Raw genomic sequence first — 24,187 nt, forward strand, 5'->3', positions numbered from 1 at the left:
CAGTGAGTTGGGCGTTAGGGGACTGGGCGTGGCCATGGTGACGCGACTGAGAGCGCCGTGTTGCATCAACGCCTCGCCGATGACAATCTGCGGCTTGTTCTGGGTGAGATGCTGCTGCTGCTGCAAGCGGGCCAGTCGCAGCTTCATCTCCTGCCGGATCTCCTTCTGCTGCGTCTCCTTCTCGAAGCGCATCATGCTGTAGCTGCGCACCGAGGAGCTGGTGCTGTGCACCGACGCTAGACTTGGTCTTCGAGAACCTACAAAACGAGGCAACCAAACAAACAAAATTCAGGTGTCAGCCAGGTGCGCATCGAAGTGGGGACATTCGGATGGGGTTGCTGTATTAAAAACTGAGTGAGTATCGGAGCGTTTTTGGTTAGAAGAAACGGCGTGGTAGAGAAAGATAGTAATTTAGATATGAGAAAGAAAGGCGACAGCGATGCAAAGCCACAGCGAAAGATCATTCCGATGCGATTGAACGGCAAGCTAAGCGAGTGCGATTAGTTAAAGACTCCTAAGCTGCTTACTTTTTCCAAAACATATATTATTTTTATTCAAAACTGAATGTAATTGGAACCTCACAAGTACTTTAAAGCGGAACTTTTAAATCTTCCCAGTTACAGCTTTTATTCCACTAAGAAAGGATGTGTATAACTTTTAAATCATTTTAAAAATTTAATCTATTAGTAGTCCACTAAGAAAGGATGTGTATAACTTTTAAATCATTTTAAAAATTTAATGTATTAGTTGCATATGTATTTGAATATATTACCTATAGAAAATTTACAAAATTTTAGCAGCAAAAATGTATTTTTTTCTGACATATGTACACATGGAACTAACCCTCGGGATTAAATTACGTATACGACAAGGGGTACCAACGTTTAGACCTTTTTTCTACATCTAGTCCCTAAACGTTAAATAACAATTCGCTAAACTTGCCAAGGAGCTTGCAACTGGTCTGTAGGATAAGAATGAAGACAAACAGGAACTTCAAACACGAAAAGTTTCTTTCAAAATGATGTCATCTTTAGTTGAAAAATTCAAGGCGCACAGGAAGAAAAGTAGAAGACGTAGAAGAAGAGCAAGAAGCGCAGGACATTCACATATAGAGTTGCGGGATTAACATATATGGAAGAAAATTTTCATATCGTTTATCGATTTGTGTGTGTGTGTGTCCGTGTGTTTCTGAGTGTGTGTGTGTGTGTGTATGTGTGTGGGGCTTTGAGGACTCAACCGAATAAGTTCAGGCAAAGGTCAGCCGGAGGTTGAGTGACGTGGAAAATCCTGCCGGCAGACAAGTATCCTTTGCTGCCGGCAGGATGCATGCAATTGCAAGTGTGTGCGTGTGTTCTTGTGTCTATGTGAGAGAGTGGTATAATTTTTTGTAATTTGCAAATAGTTGAATATATTAGCTAGAAAATCGTGTGGGGTTATGCTATATTACATTTGTTTGGTGTGTAAGTTTGGATAGATTTTCTATGAACATAGTCACCGCCATATTGCTTCAATATCATCTTGTCGAAATGTATTACTCATCATCCTTAGAATTCGTTATTTTTTAACAACAATTCCTTTACATACGTTATTTGTTTAATACGTAACTTTACTTAGTTTGTGGCTTTGTGCGCGTGTATTGCGTTGTGTTCGTGTGTGTGTGTTCGCGTGTGTGTCTTGGTAACGATAGAAAAAGTAAAACAATTTAACAACTTGGTATTTGGAAACAGAGGGAGCTCGGAAGCACATTTAACATCGATCATCAAGAAACGCAAAATTTGTTTTTTAGTTTATCGTTTTTAACTAGACAGAGTTGTCAATTTAAACACTAATTAGACAAGCAGGGGTATAGGGATAACCAACGCCAATGTACACAAATTAAGTTTCAACTGTAAATAAACTGAGCTGAATTAACGATACATGATTACGTGAATAACTCAATTTGCGCGCTTTAATTATGGCAGATGAGACATGATTTTATTACGAATTCTGATAACTATGCAGGGGAGGAAATTCATTTCAGCAAATGTAAATGAGCCACAAAGTATTCCGGAGTCCAGAGAATTTCCAGGTCATGAACAATAAAACATGTAATTAAATTCCATTCGCCGAATTTTTCTCTTCTAATTGAATTACAGATTACCATGCTTTTTAACTGAAAGAATTTGTTAGTACTTAAAGCATGGCATGAGTTCATAACTTGCATTTTGCTCGTATATTAAAGAGATAAATATGTGTGAGGCCATCTTTGCGAAATTTCTGACAAAGATTTCAGCTAACAACATATTTTAATTATGTATCTAACTTTTTTCACAGAATAGATAGTTAAAGATGGAAAATATAAAGCAAGGATTAAAATATACGGCAGTCTTTTGTCTGTATTCTTTGTAACAATTATGCATTTAACAATTGAACAATTTAAAGGTCGTACACTAAAGACTGAAAGATCTAGAGTTCAGGGAAAGATAAATGAAAATACAAACTAAGGGCTAGCACAGACTTGGAAATTGAACTCCAACCAGGAGAGGATGCAACCATTGAACAGATACGAGTAGCATATAGTTGACTTTGTTGTGACTTTTTGTTGTGATGTGGAAGTGTTTCTATTTCGCGGGTGGACATGGACATGGCGATACGGAATGCAGATGGGTATGTGCATGTGGATGGGGATGAGCAGACCACACGATCGTACAAATGGATGTGGGATGACTGATGCTTGAGTTGATTTACCGCAAATCGTGGCGTTTCACTCGCCGGCGTGGGCAGTGCGCCAATTTGCAGGTGATGCAGCTCGGCGCCAGTGGCGAATCCGCCGCTGGAGTCGCCGCCATTGGTGTCGGCATCGTAACCGTAACCACCAACCACACCGACATGGCCGTAGCCGTAGCCACCAACACCACCTCCACCACCACCTCCACCTCCACCAGCATAACCACCACCAGCACCACTGCCACCAGTAACAGCATCTGGATAAGCCGGATCGCTATCGGCATGGGCAATGGCATGGGCATGGGCATGGGCAATGGCATGGGCATCATGTGCATGAGGAACTGTTGTGCTGGGTTCTATGCTATGCGGACCGCACTCATCGTCCTCATCCTCAGTGCCCCCAAAATTCTCAATGCCATTCATGCCCAACAATGTCCTAAATCTATCCTGATTCCTCGACCTCGCCGGCGACAGCTCGAAGCTGAGCAGATGCCGCTGGTGGTTCAGTTGCTTCTGCAGGTGGCGGTTCATCGAGAGTGTGCTCTCGCAGCTGCGGCACCCACTCCCACTACCAGTTCCACCGCCACCGCCACCACCATCATCAAGGTCGTCCCGCGAATGCTGGCTGCATCCCGCTCCGGATGTGTGCCGCGACGAGGCCCGGGAATTCTGTTTGGACACCGCCGCTATGTGACACGATATGAGCAATATGGCGGCCGATCTAGCCGCACCTGTTCGTGACGTCGACACCAGGATGCCCTTCGAGCCGCCGCTTCCAGACGCCCCTCCTCCGCCGGCCCCGCCTCCGGCCACGCCTCCACCGCCACCCCCGCCCAGTCCGCCGACCGAGGCGCGTCGGTTGCCATAGGAGCCAATCGATCCCGTCGACCGGATGCTGGAACGCGACGACGGACGCGCCGAGTGAACGGTAAGCGGTATCCCTGAAATCAAGGCCATACATTTATGAGTAAGCTGACTGTCAGTACAAACTTTTCAAGCTAACTAAAGAAATAATCAAAGAAGTAGTAATATAATGGAGGTCACTAAATATCAAAAAAGAAGAAATCTAACTATAACTAATAATTTAATAAAATTGTTCTGTCAGTTTATAAGAAAGATGTGGGTTAAGTATGGATTGCTAAGCTATTTAATTCCGAAGTAACATAAATCAGTATCATTGCTCTAAAATATTTAGTTTACTTAAAAATATTATATTGAGAATTTAGGTACTACTACTTTTTTGTGATTTTTTTTCAGTTATTCTTCGAACTCACCTGTATCGCTGGAGTAAAGAATGGGCGGCGGAATGCTGGCATCTCCGTAGTTTCGATGCCGCGGATACTTCGTCTTGCTGAACAGATGCAGCACCATGCAGATGAGCCCGGCCAGAACCGCGATGCCCGTGGAGACGCCCAGCAAGGTGGGCAGGTCCGAACTCAGTTCGCTGAGATCTACAGAAATAAAATGACATATGTTAAAAGTTATGATTTAAACACTATATAACCACTTTAGTATTAAACTATTTAACAACAAATCCCGAATAGCATATATGCATACTTATCAGTTTTAGAAAAACTACCATTTGAGAGATTTTACTATATAAAAGAATATTACTTTTGAGATTGTCATTTCAGGAAAAGATTCAATATGTATATATCGGTATTATTAAGTGGCCATACAAGATAGTAATCAATGTAGTATTTTCTTAAGAAAGCATTGATTTTAAATTTACGTAATTGAAAACATTTAATTCGTTTTATTGGTATAACAATTTTAGGCAACAGTGGCAAATGGTACTTATGGTACTTTCTGGCGCTTAAAAGTATGTTGATAAAATATTAATATTTAAGTTAAGTATTTTTGTAAAAAAACAACATTACCTGGAGTGCAAAAGACACGGCGCGTTGGCTTGACGTAGCTGACTGAGTGAAATCCGCTGGCACACTGGCACATCGCATTGTGCCGCACCTGAACACAAAGGGAATTCTCGTCGTTGTAGATGCAGGTCTCGTCGTAGAAACACTGATCGCCCAGTTTTTTAGCTGTCAATAAAGAGTTAATCAATATATATATATATATATATGTATAATCTACTATATATGGTGAGTAGGAATATCTTACGTTTGGCGCAACCCTTTATCAGTCCAAGTTGCACTGGGTAGTTGCGTTCGCAGCTGCAGGTTTGCGAATCCTTGTCGCAGGATACGTGCAGCAGCTTGACGTCACACTTCAGCTCGTTGCACGGCGCTCCAATATATTTCCCCTTAGCTGCAATGCGCAAAACCAATTTGCATTAACAATTAAGCCGGCTTCAAAAGAATGCAAGTTAAATGAATGCCAGGCCATCAAAATGGCCAAAAGCATGGCGCACAGTTTAAGGCCTTGTTGAGCTTCAGAATGGTGTTATAAATGTAGGCCATTTGTTAAAGCAGCAATATTTGAATATTCCTCTAAATTGGTAATTAAAAGCAAATTTATTTAAAAAATGTGTGTGTATATATGGATGTGTATGCAGTTATCTGCCACTAATGTGTGGAGATATAATATTTCACAGTGTAATACAAACAGAAAACCAAAATTATCAATTTAATTATAAATATTCAAGCACTTTTCTCAAAAATGGACCAAGGAAAATGCCCTAAAGCAAAGTTTGGAGTGTTTGCCCAATCCTGTTCAAATACAATAATATAGATTTGCAGATTAAAATCGCAAATTACCAAATTTGGTGTTAGCACCAGGAGCAATATGCAAATAATAAATGTTATTATCAGCTTGCTGTTGATATGCAAACTGCTCAAAAATGGAATATTAAATTGCGCACCGAATATAAATTGCATTAAAATTAAAATATTATCCACTTTCGCCTCCATGCTCTCCTACTATGGCCAACCACCTATGTATGTGCTATGGGCCACCAGCGTGCGCTTTGGTATTTTGTGATTCCCGCATCATGGCCAAGATAAAATGGATGGGACCGTGAATCATGCTGTTGCAACTGCTGCTGCGGCTGATGCGGCAGATGCGGTGCCAGGTGGACAGGGCGTGCCAAAAATAAAAGTTGAACAACAAAACAACTGAGGAAGGACCCGAATGGCGAGTGGATGTTGTGCAATTTATGGCTCTCATGATCTCGGCGGTTTTTGGGGCTTGGGACTCCGCAGCCGCGCAAAGGTCAATGCAAACTAACGAAACGCAGACCCGGCCAAGTGCACTATCAACACAACTTCTATTTATTTCGGTTTGCAAGTGCAGCAGCCACAAATATTCATTTACGAAATGGGATTATACAAAGCGCACGGCACACAGATACGTTTTCGCAGCAAGTACTTGTATTTAAGGACTTAATTAAGTAACTGGTATGTATATATTGGGACAGAAATGGTGAGCAACCATTAAAGCTACAGAATTGGGATAGAATGTAGTTGGAAAAATAAAAAATAAACATTTTATGTATAAATTTTTAAAATCTAAAAAGGAAGGCAAATAAAATTCTAAAAAATAATAAATACAAGTAAATCTAAAGCTATATCATTTGGTCTTTCTTTAAATTTAACTGATTTATAATTTCCCTAGGGCTTTAAAATATTTTTTAAAATTAAGATATTTCATTTAAATGAGTTTTGAACGCGAACACACCTGACTTATTATTTAGCAAGGCCTCCAATTCGTCGACGTCGTCCGGATAACTGCCATAGTCGTCATCATCAGGCACATTGGCGGCATCACGCTTTCGCGTGCGCTTCTCGAGTTGCTCCGGCTGTTGCTGCTGCGGTGCTTCATCCAGATCCGCCGTGCCGGAGATGTTCAGCAGGGTCGGAATGGCAGCCGTGTCGGAGGACGAGGCCAGGACAGAGGCGGACACGGAGGCGTGGAGCAGCAGGAGGCAGCCGTAGAGGAGCACGGCCTGGCCCAGTTGCATGGCCATCAAGTGGCAGCCGTGTGGATGCAGCTGCTGCTGTTGTTGATGTTGTTGTGGCTGCTGTTGCAGTTGCAGTTGCAATCGCAGCGCCATCAGCTGCAGTCGCCGCAGTAGACAAGGCAACGTTAACTTCGCCATTTTGTCATTTTCGCACCGGCTGCCGCTTCTCAACACATTCGCAATTGTTTGAGAACTTTCGCCATTTGGCCAAGAAGTTTCCGTTTGCGTCGTTAGCAGTTTCGGTTTATGTTTTAGTTTTTGCAGCTCGAGTTTCGTTTTTTCGTTTGCGTTTCCGCTGGCTTAGTGGTTTATAGCTTGCTTGGACAAATTGGCCAAACCCTGATGCACATTACGTATACGTCATGGCGCACATTACGTATACGCCGCCGGCCGCTGTTGTTCCTGTTGTTGTTGTTGCTGGTGGTGATGGTGGTGCTTGTGCTTGTGGCTTTGGTTGTGGCTGTACTGCTGCTGATGAGGATGTTTAGCCTTGTCCCGCCTGCCGTTGTCGAGTGGCCAACTAGCTAGCTGCCTGCCCTGCATGATAATTTTATATAATTTGCCCCCGCTGCCACAAATCGGCTCGAGTTTCGCTTGTTTTTGTTGGTTTTACTTCTGCCGTTGCGGTTGCCGTTGTGGTTGGGGCTGTGGTCAGCAGCGTCATCATCTTCGAGTGACCCACTAATGTGTGTTGCATGTGCAGCACCTCCGTCTGCCGCCGCCTTCTAGTCGGGTATTAATTCCATGCAAACTGCAGATTTATGGCACGAACTTTGCGAATCTGGGTTGGTCCTCTTTCGGTCTGCCGTGGCTCGTTATCCCGAGCTGAAATTGCACGGAAAAAGGTCAAACATATAAATTTGTGCTTTCACTAAAATAACCATAAATAATATGTGTAGTGCGTGCCATCACATTAAATAATCACGTAGATAACGCGTTTGAAAACGTTTTCTGAACGTGAACCCATTTTGAATGCGTGCAGATAAAATGGTTCTAAAAACTTTTATTTCTTTATAGCTGACAAGCATTTTAGTGTTTTATTTCACGAAATAATAAAACGAAATATATTAACTCGATTTATATAAAGTCTTGACAGGTGAAAGGGGTTTAATATTTTTATCTTCAGCATCTAAAGTAAATTGATAATGAAGAAAACATTCCCACAGCTGGTCCAAAGTAAACGAATGTACATATGTATGTGTGTTTACTTATTTAATATTTCATAATATTTACTTTTGATTCGTAAAAACGAGATTCGAACGCTAGACGCTCTATATAAACCAGAGGATAGAGCTTTCTTCGTTTAGATCACGAAATCTCCCCAAAACGAAAATGAAACTTCTTCTAGTTCTGGCAGTGGCAGTCTTCATAGCCCACGTGGCTGTGGCCTCTGACGATGAAGACTACTCCTACGAGTACGGTGATGACAGCGATACTACAGATAACTCGGAAGACAGCTCTTCAGACTCTGGAGACAGCTCTGCAGACTCTGAAGACAGTACTGGCAGCAGCACGGACGTCGATAGTGGCAACGACTCTGAGGACGACTACGGTTCCGATGACGACTATGCGGCTTCTAGCGAAGCTACTGATGCACCAACTGCTGCTCCAGTAGCCAAGAAGATTAAGAGGGCTGGAGCCAGGAAGAACAACCAGAACAAGAAGAATAAGGCAGGTGCTAAACGTCGCAGTGCCCCCGCTGCCAAGAAAAATAATAAGAAGAAAGTGGCTAAGAAGCAAACACCTGTTGCCGCCAAGAAGCGGACAAATGGTGCGGCCAACAAACGCAGGCGCTCTAGATAAATCCAGTTTGTGTAATCATAGCTTCAAATTATATACAATAAAAGTTATATAAAATACAAAACAACTTGTTTCCATGCCCTTCTTCTTTCGAATTATTATTGGTAAGGGTTTTAATTTATAATAATTTACTTATCAAAAAAAAAAACGGAAGTATATTATTATTTTTTTAATAAAACTCGACTCTCACATAAATTGTTAAAAAAAAATTGTAACATAAAAAAAATGAAAATTTTAAATAGGTAAGTCTAGCTTTTTTCCCATTTATATATTTAAAACTTTTACTTTTAAAAGAACTTAGTCCATCATTTATTCTTAAGCAAAACGTATAGTTTTCAAGACTCTTTAGACAACATATTTTAGGATAATTTATAGTCGACTAGCAGGTCGACTAATGCGTCATTCACCTTTTTTCTTAATTGCAACCATAAACAAATTATTCAAAAATCCTGATCAAACATTTGTGAACGAAGTAACCTTGGCTCTTTTTTATATAAAAGAGTTTTATTACTTTTTTCTACTCTAACACGAAATATAATTTCAATATTTCAACCAAAAAATGTTGAACAAATATAAGTAGCACACACAGCTGTTCTAAGCCACCGAAAATTAAGACGACGAACTAAAAAAACAATATTTGCATTGTACAGATGTACATAGAAATAAATGTAAAAAAGCTTTATATATTTATAAATTTCTTCTGAGCAGCGAAAACTATAAATACCCAGTGTTGAAGACTTTTAACCTCAGAAGTAAATACCTAAGGTTACCTATCTGTTCGTTGACTCCATAGATAAAATGAGGCTGCTGTTGTTTTTTGGCCTGGCCATATTGGTTGCCTTCGTAGCGGGTGCTGATGAAACTGACTATTCCGACGAAGACGGTGATTATTACTCTGATTATTACTCTGATGACGACTCCAGTACAGAGAGCGGAAGCTCAGAAGATGACGCAGCTAGCTCGTCGGAGGACAGCTCCTCTTCCGAAGCTTCCGATAGCTCTGGGTCTGGCACAGGTAGTTCTTCAGAAAGTTCTGGTGGCAGTTCCTCCGCCGAATCGACATCAACTGCAACTTCAACCAAAGCAAAAACAGCCAAGAAAGCCGCAGCCCGCAGGAATAGACGGCGCAGGCGTACCACCACCGCTGCCCCCAAACGCAAGGTAGTGGCAGCCGCGCCCGCCAAGAAGCAAACACCTGTTGCCCAAAAGAAGAAGACACCTGTGGCAGCCAAGAAGAAGGCCAATACTGCCGCCAACAAACGCAAGCGCACAGGCTAAGCAGCTCTCAAAAAGGATAAATCTGTCATAATCATTAAATGTTCTTACATTTGACTTTTAAGAGGTCCTGAGGATTCCTTTTAGAATCTACATTATTTTGGGCATATTTATATGTGGTTTTCAGTACATATAATCCATTAATAAAACAAAGATAAAGAAGACGTATCATTGTACATCAAAATTATTCATTTATATCTTTTCGGACTGGCTTACCTTGAATTACCTGAATTATAGCGTCAAAGGATTTTTATTATACTATATCAAAAATATACAGGAGTGCTTCTCAACACTTTTGTTATAGACGGTTCTATCGATTTTTTAACTTTTTTTAAAAATCGAAAACAAACATGAATGAAGATCTTAAAGTTCTTAAACGAAACACTCACTTTATAAAAATAATTTTTTTGTTTTTTTAAATATTTATTTATTAAGTGAAGAATCCGTACATCATAATTATAAAAATAATGAACTTGTTTTCGTTTAGATAGAAGCTCAAATATTCCGCAGCAGAAAGCAAACATTTCTAGTGGCTTAGTATACCAAAGATGTGGACTTGAGCCAATTTTAAGTTAGCTGCATTGTGCTGCATATTTTTAGGAGCTCACATTTACAATTTCAAGCACTTTGGCGCATTGTGTTTCTATTTAGAACAAAGCCAATAGCACCTATAAATAGTAATTATGCCCTCATACATGTAGACATAAATGCACAGGGACACTTAATTACTGATGCGCACAGGCGACAATTGTTTAATGGCGAAAGGATAACGAAAAGCGAGGAGGCAGAGTAGCGCCATCGGCTGCCACAATGGGTCCATTGTTTTCGATTTCAATGCCGACATTCTGGCAGTGGCACTGCCAACAGAATTCCCGTCTATCCAGTGCACTGCGGCCAAATGAAAGCCACTCCGCATCCAAGTGTTTGTGTTTGCCAGAGAGATATCCAATCTCCCAGTGTGTTGGTGGCGGCACACAACCACCCACACACAGTTGTTTCCTCTTGTGGCACCCGCTGTGCCGCTTAGTGAGCCAAGTGTGGCAACAATCTGAATCATCGTTTTAGTTTCTCTCTTAAAACCCGACTACCAGATCGGCAGGGTTAATGGGTTCGGTGGGAAACTTAGGTAGAAATGACCATAATCAATATCTTACCAGGAAATTTTTGAGAAATATCGAAAATTATACGTATCTAATCGATACACCAAATGTGTATTTATTCATAAATAACAAACAGCTGGTACAGATGATACTCGGTGTATGTATGTGGAATGGTAAATTATTTTAAATTAAAAGAGTAATTTGTTGTATTTCAATAACAATATTCATATCTTATGATAGTTCACAGCTTTAAGAGTGAATTTTATAAGCAACTTATTCGCCTAGTCGCCTTTGCCGATACCAAATCCCCCAACTCAGGAGACTGCTACAGGGTACTACACCACACTAATACCATTTGCAATTGTAGACGATGGGCTGACGTAGAATCTAAGAGGGGGTGGTGGCGGGGGATAAGGCTGCTGTAATATCTGCGGCTGATGCCTTAAGAGGAAAATGCGATAATGTGCGCTAAACAATGAACAGTGCAGAAATGGCATAAAAATAGCCAGAAGTGGGATATGAAGTGGGACGCAGCGGCGGGAATTATAATGGAATATGTGTTTGCCTCCGAGGATGATAACGGCCAGGATGATGATGGCGGTCGGTGGTGGTGTTGGTCTTGTTAGCACTTACAATGATGTGGTGGTGATGACGGCAAGTGCCCGATATATGCATATATGTAGGTGCGGCTGCTGACGTTGATGGGCACCTTTGAGGAGCAGATCGTCACATTTTAGATACTGCTTCTGACATTTACGTGTTTTGCAATGCAAATGTGAAGGGGCACAGACTTGTGCTCAGTGAATTGGAAAGCTTAAACGAATCCGATTAAAGTCTTAATGTCCTTGTTTTCGAAAATTGTGTAATATTTAGAGAGTTTCTTTCTTATACATATTTTTATCGGAATTGTGGTTAAGTGCACCTTCAATCTATTGTTATCTATCTAGATATGAGGGTAGTTATATTTCTTCTAAGTTGATATCTTGAGCAATACTTAGCGCATATATCAATCCTTTAAGAATCTACCGTTGCTCACTTTTTTGATAACAATCTTAACCGCCCAACAAAGACATAAACTTCCTCCTTGTGGATGTATAATTTGAAAAACAATTTGCATTTCCTCGAGGGCAATTTATTTTCCATTCCTTCGGTGCGGCAAAAAGTGGCAGAGAGCAGGTAAACTAAAAGTTTCCGCACTCCCAAGAAATTTTCTCTAACAAGGCATTTAGTTGGCAAACAAAAATACGTGCATATTTCTAACTCGTCGGTGGGCAGAATGTTTATGTAATTACCGACACGTTCATAAGCGATGGGGTTTTGTCAGCAGGACAAGGGGCAAAGGACTCGGAGAAAGTGAGCAAGTAACTAGCAAAGAGCAGAGCAATTTATGTAAGTGCGAGATATTTTTATGTCCCGGCGAACCATTAAAATGTGCATAATGCAATCCCTTCCAGCACTTTGCATATACATTTTCACCGGCTGAGGCAAAAAGCGGCATAGCGGAAATGCAAGTCCAATAACAAGCGCAACCGAGAACGAAAGGGATTGGGCAGGAGCTTAGTGGACATTGCATACACTGCTAGAAAGGGGGCTACGAATTTCATTTTCTGTCATATATTTGGTAGTATAATATTTAGTAATTATACCCGTTACTCGTAGAGTAAAAGGGTATACTAGATTCGTTGAAAAGTATGTAACAGGCAGAAGGAAGCGTTTCCGACCATATAAAGTATATATATTCTTGATCAGGATCAATAGCCGAGTCGATTTGGCCATGTCCGTCTGTCCGTCCGTCTGTCCGTCTGTCCGTCTGTCCGTCTGTCCGTCCGTCTGTCCGTCTGTCTGTCCGTATGAACGTCGAGATCTCAGGAACTACAAAAGCTAGAAAGTTTAGATTGGGCATACAGACTCCAGGGACATAGACGCAGCGCAAGTTTGTCGAATCATGCTGCCACGCCCACTCTAACGCCCACAAACCGCCCAAAACTGCCACGCCCACACTTTTGAAAAATGTTTTGATATTTTTTCATTTTTGTATTGGTGTTGTAAATTTCTATCGATTTGTCAAAAAAAATTTTGCCACGCCCACTCTAACGCCCACAAACCGCCCAAAGCTGCCACGCCCACACTTTTGAAAAATGTTTTGATATTTTTTCATTTTTGTATGTCTTCTAAATTTCTATCGATTTGCCAAAAAACTTTCTGCCACGCCCACTATAACGCTCACAAACCGCCCAAAGCTGCTACGCCCACACTTTTGAAAAATGTTTTGATATTTTTTCATTTTTGTATTAGTCTTGTAAATTTCTACCGATTTGCCAAAAAACTTTCTGCCACGCCCACTATAACGCCTACAAACCGCCAAAAACTGTGTTTAAGACTCTCCTTCTCCCTTCCACTAGCTGAGTAACGGGTATCAGATAGTCGGGGAACTCGACTATAGCGTTCTCTCTTGTTTTTATTCTTGAAAATGCCTGACTGAAGAAGATCACTTTAAATCCTAATTATATATTTCATTATGCATTATTATTCTCGCATTCCTTTTGTATCCTTAACCCTTTTTTATTTTACGTAGCCCAAAATAGCTTATTTTTCGAGTGCCCACACTTGCAATGCCAATGTGAATGAACGCACATCCTGCTGCGTCTGTGGCTGTGTGTGTACTAGGGTATACGAGAGGTCGGGAGGGAGAGGGACAGCGTTACAGTAACGGTAACGGAAGCAACGAACGCAAACATCATCCTGCATTCTGCATCGCCGAAGTTTGCCCCTTTCTCTGTCTCTCTCCCTCGCCGAGAAGAGAAAGTCGGAGAGAGCGGGAGAGCGCTGCGCCTGCCCCTAGAGAGTACCGTTGTTTCTAGCGTTATATAGAGCTTTGCGGAAACTGCACTCGTGTGCGTGTGTGTGGGGGTCCTACTTTTAGGCACTGATAAAGGCAAATTTACATACGCCGAAATGCCCCACAGCCCCAAGACTCCCGCCCACTTGGTTTCGGCCACGGCTTTTGGCTTCTTATGTGTCGCCGATGCCGATGCCGTTTAAAATGTAGGTTACACACAGCGAAAGAGGACCCGCAGACGCACACAAATCACATTCACACAAAAACATTCGCACACATTCACAGCGAAAGAGAGAGAATGAGAGAGTGGCGCACACATGCACGTGTATACGTACATGCAATATATTTTAGCACCTTCCGTTTTCCCTTCGGTACGTGTCCTGCTCTAAGGTAATAAAAGTTTTAAAATTTTTTGGTTACATGCACACACACACACACCTATCTATGTGTGTGCGCGTGTGTGTTTGGCTTTTGTCTTTTACTGGGCTCCCAAGTCAGCTGGGCCTTACACATTTTGATTCCCACCAATTCAAAGTTACGGACTCCGTGACCCGTAAAAGTATGCTACAAAAACGAACTATTCGCCAGCTTTGCGAGAGATTAAAACGTGAGAAAATTAAAACGCGTTTTGGCAAACTTTAGAGAAGGGATAATAAATAAGAAACAGTTTCACCTTTCAGTTTATTTCCATGAATTTTTTAAATAAATGGTATCTAAAAATTACACACAAGCCACTATTTATTTACTTTTTTGGGGATTCGTACTTGCTAATTCCCAAACATTAAATGATGTGAATTTAGATTCTCCAACTAACATTGTGATTATCTATACTAAATCGATTAATTTCCATATCTATATTCAATCTCTTCAATTGCTCCATGTTCAAATAATACAAAAATGATACCTAGATTGATTTGGCTTCATATTACAAAAAAATCCTTCCACAAAGAAGCACTTGTTCGTTGCTCAAAATGCAATTTTCGTTCCACGTCAATATCCAATTACACCTTAAGAGGCATTCAAGGTCTTCTAGCATCCTGCTGCTTGTGCTTTTCCACGAACATAATTTATATTGTTTTTGTTGACTTTTTGATGACCGACTGTGTGAGTTGGTGAGCGGCGGAATAGAGAAAATGTAACAACTGTGACAAGGGCAGGACATGCTCCTCTAGGCCCATAATACTATACAGATTTGAACCAAAAACACATACATACATGTACATACGTATATGTAGCTGTTGGCATATATATGTATGTATGGTATTGTAGTATCTATGTATGTATGTATGTATATGTACATGTTCGTCTGGGAGTTCTTGTTTTTGTGTGGGGATTCTAAAAGGCTTGCCAAACAGCCAATCAGGAACCAATCAGCGATAAATCAAAGTTTGATTTCACTTTCAGCAATGTTTCTACCTTTTTCGGACTGCTTTTCCACCTGCTGCCAATTACCGAAACATTGTGTTTTCGCCTATCGAGTTGAAACTTTCACATAATTCGCCCAACTTGGCTCTTTAAACATTTAACTTTTGCCAATTTGGCGCAGGCAAAACTTTTTGCCTCACTGGCACGCACACACAAGCACTATTCGTTTAATTTTTAATGCACTTTTAATTGCGTTTTCTTTCACGGCGCACTTGTACGGTTTGCAGTGCATTAATCCACGTCTTACAACATTCCCAGATATCTGTGTGTTGTCTAGTTCTTGCTGGTATAAAAAAAACCCAAGCGTTTTGGGAATCGAACTTGTGCGATTGGCGAACTTAACGGTACTGAGCCGAACCTACAGCTGTAACGGTAAAGAACGATGTGTGGGCGAGGACGACGACGACGACGATGCTGCTCCTTTGGTGGTTGCTTGACATCTGCTCGGGGTCCTTTTGGGATCTCGTGCTGTCCGACTATCGCCTCGTAGGAAGGAGAGCGGGACCAATGCAGCAAAACTTGGCGTAGGTTCAAGCTCCGACAAGGGGTGAGACTTTGTGTCGCTGACCAGGACACAGAGAGAAAAGAGAGAGCCGAGAGAGCTTGTGCTTCCTAACTTGTCAGCTGTTTGGCAGATTTAAAAATAGAATATTTACATAGATCCCTAGACATGGTTTCAACTTTTTTCCTGAGGGAACTTGTTATATTCATTTTGATTATTTGTTGAGAGATATTGTATTATATTTAAAGCTTAACTATACCAGAAAGAAGTGCATCCTCTTTTATTATTTAATAACGACCACTATTTTTAATTCTCAGTGATGATCACTACGGTCACACTAGATGTGGAAGGTATCGCTATAACCGTGTACACCCTGTGCTAGCAAAAAATTTATTGTTATCGATATTTAAAATATTAATACAAAATGAACCTTATCTCAAAAACAAATCTCAAACAAAAAAATCAGACCACATGATATTGATAACAATTAAGAAGCAATTATTGCTTTAGTGAACAAAAACATGTTTTTAATTTTAACAAAGATATTTTCTAAGCACAACGTATATAAACGTAAGAAATACGTAACGAAGTACATAGCAAATAAAATATTACAATACAAAAACAAAACAATGTTGATAAGCTCGTTTTACAAACGAGAAAGCTCTTCAACCGATGAATACCGATGTTTTTCACGGCGGCGTTATCTCCTCACCCATAGAAAGTTGTTGTTAAGGCAGTCGGACTATTGAGCCGGCAGAACAGTTTAATTCTTCGAAAAGATAGGTAGTTAAGTAAAGTCGGGATTAACTAATATTCCAGACAATTCTCTGGTGAATTCTCAAGAATGCAAGTGTTTATAGCTTTAGCCCTGCTCGCAGGCTTGGCTTTCTCGGGTGAGTTATAGACGTTAGAATGCAAAAGAGTTTAGCCAAACAAAGAATAATTGTTTCTGCGTTTGTGTGCGCTTTAAACTAATGCACACATATTAAAACAATCGAGGTTATCGTCTTAGCATTGAAAACTTTACCTTATCTTTGTTGTTGAAATTAACTCAAATCAACTTAATTTGATTTCTAAATAATTTAAATAATATTCCGTCCAAAGGGAAAGTACTGCTATTTTGACCGCGACTGTGTATAAGTATATATACAAATGTACGTACATATGTACACAGTATATACGCAATGGCGTGAGCTTGAACCGCGATGGCTGCCCTTTACCGTTTCTTATTGTTAAATTCCCGCTCATTTCTCATCTGAATCTCTCCACACTTTCGCCAACGAAAATAGCTAATGCCACGAATCCGCCGAAATGGGATCCAAACTACATAGTCAAGGGAACCCTGTACATTCCGTACGCCGAGATTGCCGAACCCTTCTACGCCTGGTATGACAAGAATACGAAGCGATCCCGCATCGATTACTACGGCGGAATGGTGAAGACGTACCAGCTGGCTGGCGAGGGTCAGTTCGGAACCCTGCTAAAGCTGGCACCGATTACCACCAAGACGGAGAACAACAAGCTAACCTGTCTGCAGGTGAATGGCACCGCCGACCAGACTGTCGATATTCAGAGCATCCTGCCCGATGCGAAACCCTTCAGCCTGGTGGGTACAGAATCCTTTTTGGGCTACACCTGCGACAAGTTCCGCCTGGAGTCGACCATTGGCCAGAAGAAGAACGTCTATACGCTGTGGGTGCGGTACAAGAAGTCGCCTCATTATCCCTCCAGCCGCATGCCCATTCCCGTGCGCTACGAAATGAGGGGCTATAACACCCTGCTGGGATCCCATTACGATCATTACTACTTGGACTACGACAGCTACGAGCACGATGATATCCCCAACGAAGTGTTCGAGATCGATGACAGCCTGCAGTGCGTCGGATTCCCCGGACCCGGCACGGGCCACTATGCCACCTTCAATCCCATGCAGGAGTTCATAGCCGGAACCGATGAGCATGTGGACAAGGCATTCCACCACTTCAAGCGGAAGCACGGAGTTGCGTATCCCAGCGAAACGGAACACGAGCATCGCAAGAACATCTTCCGTCAAAACCTGCGCTACATCCACTCCAAAAATCGGGCCAAGCTGACCTACACGCTGGCCGTTAATCACTTGGCCGACAAAACGGAAGAGGAGTTGAAGGCACGACGCGGTTACAGATCATCGGGCATTTACAACACCGGCAAGCCGTTCCCCTACGATGTGCCCAAGTACCAGGACGAGATTCCCGACCAGTACGATTGGCGGCTATACGGCGCTGTCACTCCGGTGAAAGGTGGGTTCTTAAATCCTCGAAGTTCTGAAACTCCTTTTAAATCGTAAACTCCCCTTAGATCAATCTGTATGCGGATCGTGTTGGTCGTTCGGCACCATTGGACACCTGGAGGGCGCGTTCTTCCTCAAAAACGGCGGCAATCTGGTCCGGCTTTCCCAGCAGGCGCTTATTGACTGCTCGTGGGCGTATGGCAACAATGGCTGCGATGGTGGCGAGGACTTCCGCGTGTACCAGTGGATGCTGCAGTCCGGCGGAGTGCCCACGGAGGAGGAGTATGGTCCCTATCTGGGCCAGGATGGCTACTGTCACGTCAACAACGTCACCCTGGTGGCACCCATTAAGGGATTCGTCAATGTGACCTCCAACGATCCGAATGCCTTCAAGCTGGCCCTGCTCAAGCACGGACCTCTGTCCGTGGCCATTGATGCTTCTCCGAAGACATTTAGCTTCTACTCGCACGGAGTTTACTATGAGCCAACGTGCAAGAACGATGTAGATGGACTGGATCACGCTGTCCTGGCCGTGGGCTATGGCTCCATCAATGGCGAGGACTACTGGCTGGTGAAGAACTCTTGGTCCACCTACTGGGGCAACGATGGCTACATCCTGATGTCGGCAAAGAAGAACAATTGCGGTGTTATGACCATGCCCACCTACGTGGAGATGTAGATAATCCCGCTCCCACATATTTTTTATTTTGTATACTCTTTTTTATTTTCACGCCCCAAGGGCGCTAAATATGCAATACATTTCATGAACTCTTTTGTAATCCAAGTCTTTCAAATCTTATCGCTACTCCGCTTGGTCGAAGATGGAGCTAAGTTTAGCTTGGGCGATTATCTGCGCTGTCTATGGTGTTTCTTAAGTTATTCCATGCGCCCGATAAGCCTAGAAGACAATGACCAGTGTCCAGTTGAACTTTGCGCAAGTTGCGACAGTTTTATGCGAACCGGGGTCATTGCCATTTGTAGTGCAAATAATTCTCTGGATTTTAGAATTGTAATCATGAAATTAACTAAACTGGTTAAATATAAATATAATTAGTTCAACAGGGCTTTGTTTGTTTTTTGATCCGTGCCATGTTCCTGCTAAAAGAATATTCATTTTTTGAACAAATATGTTTACATTTCGTCCCTTACATTTAATAGGACAACAAATTGTCTCAACTCCTACCCTATATTCCTATCTTAATATTCCTATATTTTTTTAAATTTATTTATAAGTTAGACAATTTATACATTTATATCTGTTTTATGAATGAACCAATAATTAAATAATTCTAACCTTAAATGCATCTTTGAAGGATGAAATGTTGCAACCCTGGAATAGCGCTTATTGGTATTTCTTTGCTATCGATTGATGGTCAGTCGATGCAGCTTAGCTATTGGTTTTAAAAAGCATTTGTTTGGAATCCAATAAGGAACCCCAGTCATGGAGGACTTGGTGAAGATGTGCCGTGTGTGCATGGGCGAGTCGGAGGACATGTTGGACATCTACGACAACAAGAGCTTGGGGGACAAACTGAGCGCCGATCTAAAGAAAACCAAGGAGCCGGAGCCCACGCCGGCTGATCTGCTGAAGAACTGCAGTGACTATCCAGTGGCATCCGGGGACGGCTTTCCCTTGAAGGTGTGCGAGCCGTGCCTGATGAAATTACGGGAGGCCATGAGATTCAAGAGGCGCTACACAAGGACAATGGAATACGTAGCGCGCGTAAAGAAGGAGCAAATCGACCAGGAGACCTGCGATCTCCTGGAGGCCGAGGATTGGGATCTCGTGGAGCGCATCAAGAGCGAAGACGAGGAGGAGAACGAGGACGACCTGCAGCCGAAAAGAAAGAAACTCAATGAGGTGGATAAGGAGCGGCCCTTCAAGTGCCCAGACTGCCAGAAAAACTTCACCGGCAAAGCCCAGTTGACCATGCACAGTCGCATCCACGGCAAGAGATCCACTAGGCCCAAACGAAGAACTCTTAAATAGTCTTACGGATCTCAGCCGCTTGGCAAAATGCACCCAACTACCAAATAGTTATTAATCATCTTGTTAAAAACACTTTCAATATTTTTATAAAATAGAAACAAGTTAGGGACTAAACTAATACTAACTTAGGGGCTGGTGTTAAAAGCAATTTGATGTACATATATTGACATTGGCTAACATTGATATAGACATAAATAATGCTTCTTCCATTGATAATCGGATTGATTTATTTATAATTTGTAGCTTAGATTGGAAGTCTTTGGAAGGAAACGGAACAATAGTATCAGAGATTCTTAAAAGATGAAGTGAAGTGGGTATTGACATATAACTTCTAAAGTTTTTATATAATAGTTAAACCTTATTATTTACTTTTTACTGGCCTACCTTACAAATGTACAAATTCCTTTAACAAATCGATTATCTGATGAAATAAAAAATAGAAACTATTTAAACCTAACTATTTTTTGTTTCTTGGCTGCTGATCCGGGTCTTTTTTCCGGTGTGTATTGTCATATGTCGCTGGAGGCCGTTTTGTTGCTTGAAGCTATACCGACAAATGGAACATTTGTACGGATGCTCGCCGGTGTGAGTTCGGGTGTGCACTTGCAGTTGGCCGACTTGCCGGAATCGTTTGGGGCATTTCGGACATTCAAAGGGTCGCTCGCCGGTGTGGCAGCGTGTGTGGCTCTGAAGGTTGCCCTTCTGGGCAAAGGATCGCGGACATTGGGAGCACTTGTAGGGACGCTCGCCTGTATGTACTCGCATGTGAATTTGTAGGTTAATTTTTTGGGCGAAGGTTTGCTTGCACTGCTGGCACCGAAATGGTCTGCCAACGTTTTTCGATTTGCGTTGTTTTGGTCCATTCCAGGTTTCATCATTATCTTCCTGGTCATCATCATCTTTCTCACTTTCCGGGCTCCATGACTCACTATCCGAGCATGATCGCGCCCTTTTCTTTTGCTTGGTGTCTGGCGTCTTCACTGGAGAATCACTTTTCGCGAGCTCATTGTTGTCTGGAAAAGGAGGTGTCAGTGGCTTCGGTTCTGGAGACTTGTACTTAGGCTCCACAAGTTCTACGAAAAGAGGTTCCTGGCCTTGGGATTCGCAGGTCTCCGCCGTTTCACCAGCTTCGACTACCGACACTGACATCTGTGGGTTATCCGTTATAATAAAGCAATCCTCAAGATCCTCCAGCTCCTTTATCATCAGGCGCAGCTGGTCAAAGTATAGATGGCTTTTCCGGCATTGCCGTCTTAGCCGATAGGCATTTCTTGTGGCCTCCGCACACTCCACGCAGATGAACTGTGGCATTCCGTCCTTCCTGTCCACGCTGCATCCGCTGCATTCCCTCAGCATTGTCGCCAAGGGCGGCTCCTGCTCCTGATCCCGCTTGGAGGCACATGACTCTGTATATATATCCACCAGGCAGTCGGATTCGTCCCTGCAAACACGGCACATTTGCGAAATGTCCAGCATGGCCAAATTCTAAACGTTCGCAGTCAGGATCAAAAATATGCAGTATCAACAAAATTCAGCTGGTTGATAAAATACCAGACATTAAAATATACCAAAACATACGAAATCCAAATAATCAGCTGCGTTTCGCATTTTATTGTATTGCCAACTTTTAATTATGATTTAAAGTTGTTATTTTATGTTTAACAAACATTTCTATAAAATGTATATTACATTATCTTTTAATGTGACTCTTAGCAACAAACTTCTCTGGACTTATCGATACATCTTGTAGCTGTACAATGGGCGCAAAGTCTAAAATTTAACGCCCATAATTATGATTATTTGAAGTTTGAAATTGTTATATGATATCAACACTTTACAAACAAAATAAGTGTAACAATAATTGAATTGAATTTAAGAAATTGCTTGTAAAAATAAGTAACGAAACATTTAGTCTACAAGCGTAATTAACCTTGCTGTGCCAACTTTACAAACTTAGATACACAACTATTTTATAGATTATATGCATTAACTAAACAAAAACATTCAACATAAACATCTAGGAATGCAAATTCGTCCCAAACTACTTGGTATTGTACATGGATGCAATTGCAGGATCTTCGGTTTCGTAGATGATAAGCACATCCCTAAATTTATCCAGCAATTGCAGCAGTTGCGAACGGCGAAGGTTCTCGAAGTACATAATCTCCTCCAGGTGGTGCTCGCTCTTAAAATAACCCATCTGGTACAGCTTCACAAGCAGTGAGAGATCATCCACATTGGCAGAGGCGGGAATTCGGCGGATGGCAGCTCGATCCGCATCACTGAAAACCTGTAGTAGCTCCTTCAGCTTCTGCTCATCCTCCATGGAATCGAGGCTGTCGCAATTGTCCGTGCTCATCGAGGCGGTGATGCTGAAATTGGACTTGTGGCTGGACGATGGCTGCACGGCGATGTTGTCAGAGGCCAGTGAAGAATGGTCCTCGGAAACGTCCCGGCGATGTCCGCCCACCAACACCGCTGGCACTGGCAACGGATGACTGGACATGCTAAGCATGGAGCCATGCAATTCGTCCACATCTTGTTCTTGCTCTCCTTCTTCATCGCTAATAGCATCCCTTAGATGGTTGCTGCAGGAGGCCGAATCTCCAAATTCATCCTCGCTGGGCATAAACTGAACGTAAGTGTGCAGTTGCATCAGCAGATGGTGCTGCAGCATCCAAATCACCATTTGTGCGAGTATACCCTGTCGCGCCGGCTGCTGCAAGGGCGTGGTTAAGTGCCCAATCGAGGTGGGTAACGAAAAATCAGAGATCACCTCGAACAACGACATACCGGCAAAACGCGCCGAGAACTTCTCCACCAGATGGGATTTAGTGTGCAACGGTGCATCCGGCGCAATCACATAGACATTTGTCTCACAGAGGGGATAAATAATAGTAGCCTTAGCCCAGTACACTAGATGCGAGACGAGCTTATAAACATGTTCGATGCTCAAGTCGGCATTGGAGGACATGCTTTGCAGACTTATCAGTGGGTCATAGGCGTCGACTAGTTGCCATAGCATGCGTGCGCCTGTCGGTGGAACGCAGTCCAGCAATTCCGCAAAGTCCACCAGGAGTAGCATGCCATGATAAGGCTTCAGTGCACGAAGACAGCGATCTATGGTCTCCGGATCTACCATGCTGCCCTTCTTATGGAGCTGGTGTGCCTTAGCGGGCAAGCAGAAGCACAAAGTTAGGTTGTGATTGAGCGAGGTACTCAGAAGACCTGTGGTGCACAGATCGTGGAAGATGGAGCGCAAGGCCTGCGCCAAGCTACAGCGCTCTGCAATTAACTCCAGTGTGCGTTCCAGCGGCTGTTGCTGCTGCTCGTCGTGTGTGCGGGCCATTTGGGCCGTCTGCTCGGTGAGATACCCACTGCGCTGCTCCTCAAACTTCAGCGCCAGTCCAAGCCGCTTGCTCAGTTCATGGTAGCACTTAACAATCGAGTAGCTGGCCTGCGCATGCAGCGCAAAAACAATGTTGATGAGCATCTGTTGCTTGGCCATTGGTCCACTTCTCTGCTCCTTGTGCGGAATCAGAGTGGGATGACTGACGAAGCGCACGTCGTTGAGTTTAAGTTCAAACTTCTGGTTGCATAGCTGTGGCTTAACGGCAAAAAGAGCGGATAGGACCTCGTCAGCGAATCCCTGGAGTTGTCCTTGGCTCTTGGCAGCGCCCAAGTGGGTGGGCGTCTGCAGCAGATCGTCCGTATTGGCCACGGCATAGGGATTGCGTTTTCTGCGATTGAATAATTCGGTTCAGTTCAGATCACAGCGTTATTTTACAACAGTACCTGGACTTCCGCTGCTCGTCGTTGGCCACCTCCGTTTGGCCAAGAGTCTGGTAGGGATACCTGTACAGTAACCGATCACCCTTGCTATCGAAGTAAACCAAGATTACGGCCAGGGGATTCACATTCGTGTCCATGGCACTGCGACACTTTGAGGAGACTCCTTTTAGGTAAATTAAAATATGTACATTTCCATTATCAGCTGGGGTCAGGGTCAACGAAAATATGGCCGAGATTCCAGATAAACTTTCTGAATCGGCGTTTGCTCCCCAAACTACGTGGTCAACTATTTAACTTAAAAGTACCTCAAACTGACTGCATGCAGAAATTAAAGCAAAGTAAATAAATGTAAAATAAGAAAATATATTTACAGCAGTGTGGCTCTCTTTAAGTGTGCGTAAAATACCAAAAGTTTAAATAAGTAATCGCAAAGAAAATGTTCATTTTGCATGCAAAACTAAATTATGAACGCAAAGGGCTTTTTTAAATCATTTTAATAATTTATATTGATAACAGGTCCAAACAAAAGAAAAACATAACCGATGAATGGTCTTGCTATTGCAATCGATA

The 24,187-nt window shown here is 42.5% G+C and overlaps 7 protein-coding genes across 8 annotated transcripts; 4 read left to right on the forward strand and 3 right to left on the reverse strand.

Moving 5' to 3' along the window:
- Positions 1–108: 108 nt before the first annotated feature.
- On the reverse strand, positions 109–15,715 carry LOC120447664. Its single transcript, XM_039629181.2, has 7 exons — positions 15,056–15,715; positions 6,343–7,450; positions 4,828–4,974; positions 4,587–4,748; positions 3,981–4,157; positions 2,728–3,647; positions 109–257 (listed from the first exon to the last, which is right to left on the reverse strand). Exons 2-7 carry the CDS (start codon positions 6,761–6,763, stop codon positions 237–239), a joined length of 1,848 nt encoding a protein of 615 aa, XP_039485115.1. The 5' UTR covers positions 6,764–7,450; positions 15,056–15,715; the 3' UTR covers positions 109–236.
- Positions 7,904–8,428, forward strand: LOC120447749 (pre-intermoult gene 1 protein). The gene has a single exon (XM_039629297.1). The coding sequence runs from the start codon at positions 7,958–7,960 to the stop codon at positions 8,426–8,428; it is 471 nt and encodes a 156-aa protein (XP_039485231.1). The 5' UTR covers positions 7,904–7,957.
- Positions 9,224–9,703, forward strand: LOC120447755 (lisH domain-containing protein C1711.05). The gene has a single exon (XM_039629299.1). The coding sequence runs from the start codon at positions 9,224–9,226 to the stop codon at positions 9,701–9,703; it is 480 nt and encodes a 159-aa protein (XP_039485233.1).
- Positions 15,716–16,297: 582 nt separating the features above from the next.
- On the forward strand, positions 16,298–18,614 carry LOC120448918 (digestive cysteine proteinase 1). The gene is made up of 3 exons (XM_039631141.2): positions 16,298–16,459; positions 16,856–17,845; positions 17,904–18,614. Exons 1-3 carry the CDS (start codon positions 16,411–16,413, stop codon positions 18,512–18,514), a joined length of 1,650 nt encoding a protein of 549 aa, XP_039487075.1. The 5' UTR covers positions 16,298–16,410; the 3' UTR covers positions 18,515–18,614.
- A 564-nt stretch (positions 18,615–19,178) lies between these two features.
- On the forward strand, positions 19,179–20,038 carry LOC120449538. Its single transcript, XM_039632060.1, is given in 1 exon segment — positions 19,179–20,038. A coding segment is annotated over 1 exon segment (621 nt). The 5' UTR covers positions 19,179–19,204; the 3' UTR covers positions 19,826–20,038.
- Positions 20,039–20,172: 134 nt separating this feature from the next.
- Positions 20,173–21,362, reverse strand: LOC120449537 (zinc finger protein interacting with ribonucleoprotein K). Its single transcript, XM_039632059.2, has one exon. It carries the CDS (start codon positions 21,299–21,301, stop codon positions 20,279–20,281), a length of 1,023 nt encoding a protein of 340 aa, XP_039487993.1. The 5' UTR covers positions 21,302–21,362; the 3' UTR covers positions 20,173–20,278.
- Positions 21,363–21,506: 144 nt separating this feature from the next.
- Positions 21,507–24,144, reverse strand: LOC120449222 (GATOR complex protein NPRL3). 2 transcript variants are annotated; one of them, XM_039631593.1, is made up of 3 exons: positions 23,989–24,144; positions 23,621–23,780; positions 21,507–23,565 (listed from the first exon to the last, which is right to left on the reverse strand). In XM_039631593.1, exons 2-3 carry the CDS (start codon positions 23,752–23,754, stop codon positions 21,867–21,869), a joined length of 1,833 nt encoding a protein of 610 aa, XP_039487527.1. In that variant the 5' UTR covers positions 23,755–23,780; positions 23,989–24,144; the 3' UTR covers positions 21,507–21,866. The 2 variants fall into 2 exon arrangements, with proteins under 2 accessions (XP_039487527.1, XP_039487526.1); XM_039631592.1 differs by having other exon boundaries at positions 23,923–23,999.
- Between the last annotated feature and the right edge of the window lie 43 nt (positions 24,145–24,187).

The sequence above is a fragment of the Drosophila santomea genome, chromosome 3L, assembly GCF_016746245.2.
Source record: "Drosophila santomea strain STO CAGO 1482 chromosome 3L, Prin_Dsan_1.1, whole genome shotgun sequence".
NCBI classification, from domain to species: Eukaryota; Metazoa; Arthropoda; class Insecta; order Diptera; family Drosophilidae; genus Drosophila; species Drosophila santomea.

Bases quoted from the DNA above. Each gene is read 5' to 3' on its own strand.
- LOC120447664 (XM_039629181.2), bottom strand. From the start codon at position 6,763: ATGGCGAAGTTAACGTTGCCTTGTCTACTGCGGCGACTGCAGCTGATG. The intron at 4,975-6,342 runs GTGTGTTCGCGT...TGCGCATTGCAG, and splicing joins CTTGCTAAATAATAAGTCAG to CTAAGGGGAAATATATTGGA. The intron at 258-2,727 runs GTAAATCAACTC...CTCGTTTTGTAG, and splicing joins GTGAAACGCCACGATTTGCG to GTTCTCGAAGACCAAGTCTA.
- LOC120449222 (XM_039631593.1), bottom strand. From the start codon at position 23,754: ATGGACACGAATGTGAATCCCCTGGCCGTAATCTTGGTTTACTTCGAT. The intron at 23,566-23,620 runs GTACTGTTGTAA...ATTCAATCGCAG, and splicing joins GACGAGCAGCGGAAGTCCAG to AAAACGCAATCCCTATGCCG.
- LOC120449537 (XM_039632059.2), bottom strand. From the start codon at position 21,301: ATGCTGGACATTTCGCAAATGTGCCGTGTTTGCAGGGACGAATCCGAC.
- LOC120447749 (XM_039629297.1), top strand. From the start codon at position 7,958: ATGAAACTTCTTCTAGTTCTGGCAGTGGCAGTCTTCATAGCCCACGTG.
- LOC120448918 (XM_039631141.2), top strand. From the start codon at position 16,411: ATGCAAGTGTTTATAGCTTTAGCCCTGCTCGCAGGCTTGGCTTTCTCG. The intron at 16,460-16,855 runs GTGAGTTATAGA...CAACGAAAATAG, and splicing joins CGCAGGCTTGGCTTTCTCGG to CTAATGCCACGAATCCGCCG. The intron at 17,846-17,903 runs GTGGGTTCTTAA...AACTCCCCTTAG, and splicing joins CGCTGTCACTCCGGTGAAAG to ATCAATCTGTATGCGGATCG.
- LOC120447755 (XM_039629299.1), top strand. From the start codon at position 9,224: ATGAGGCTGCTGTTGTTTTTTGGCCTGGCCATATTGGTTGCCTTCGTA.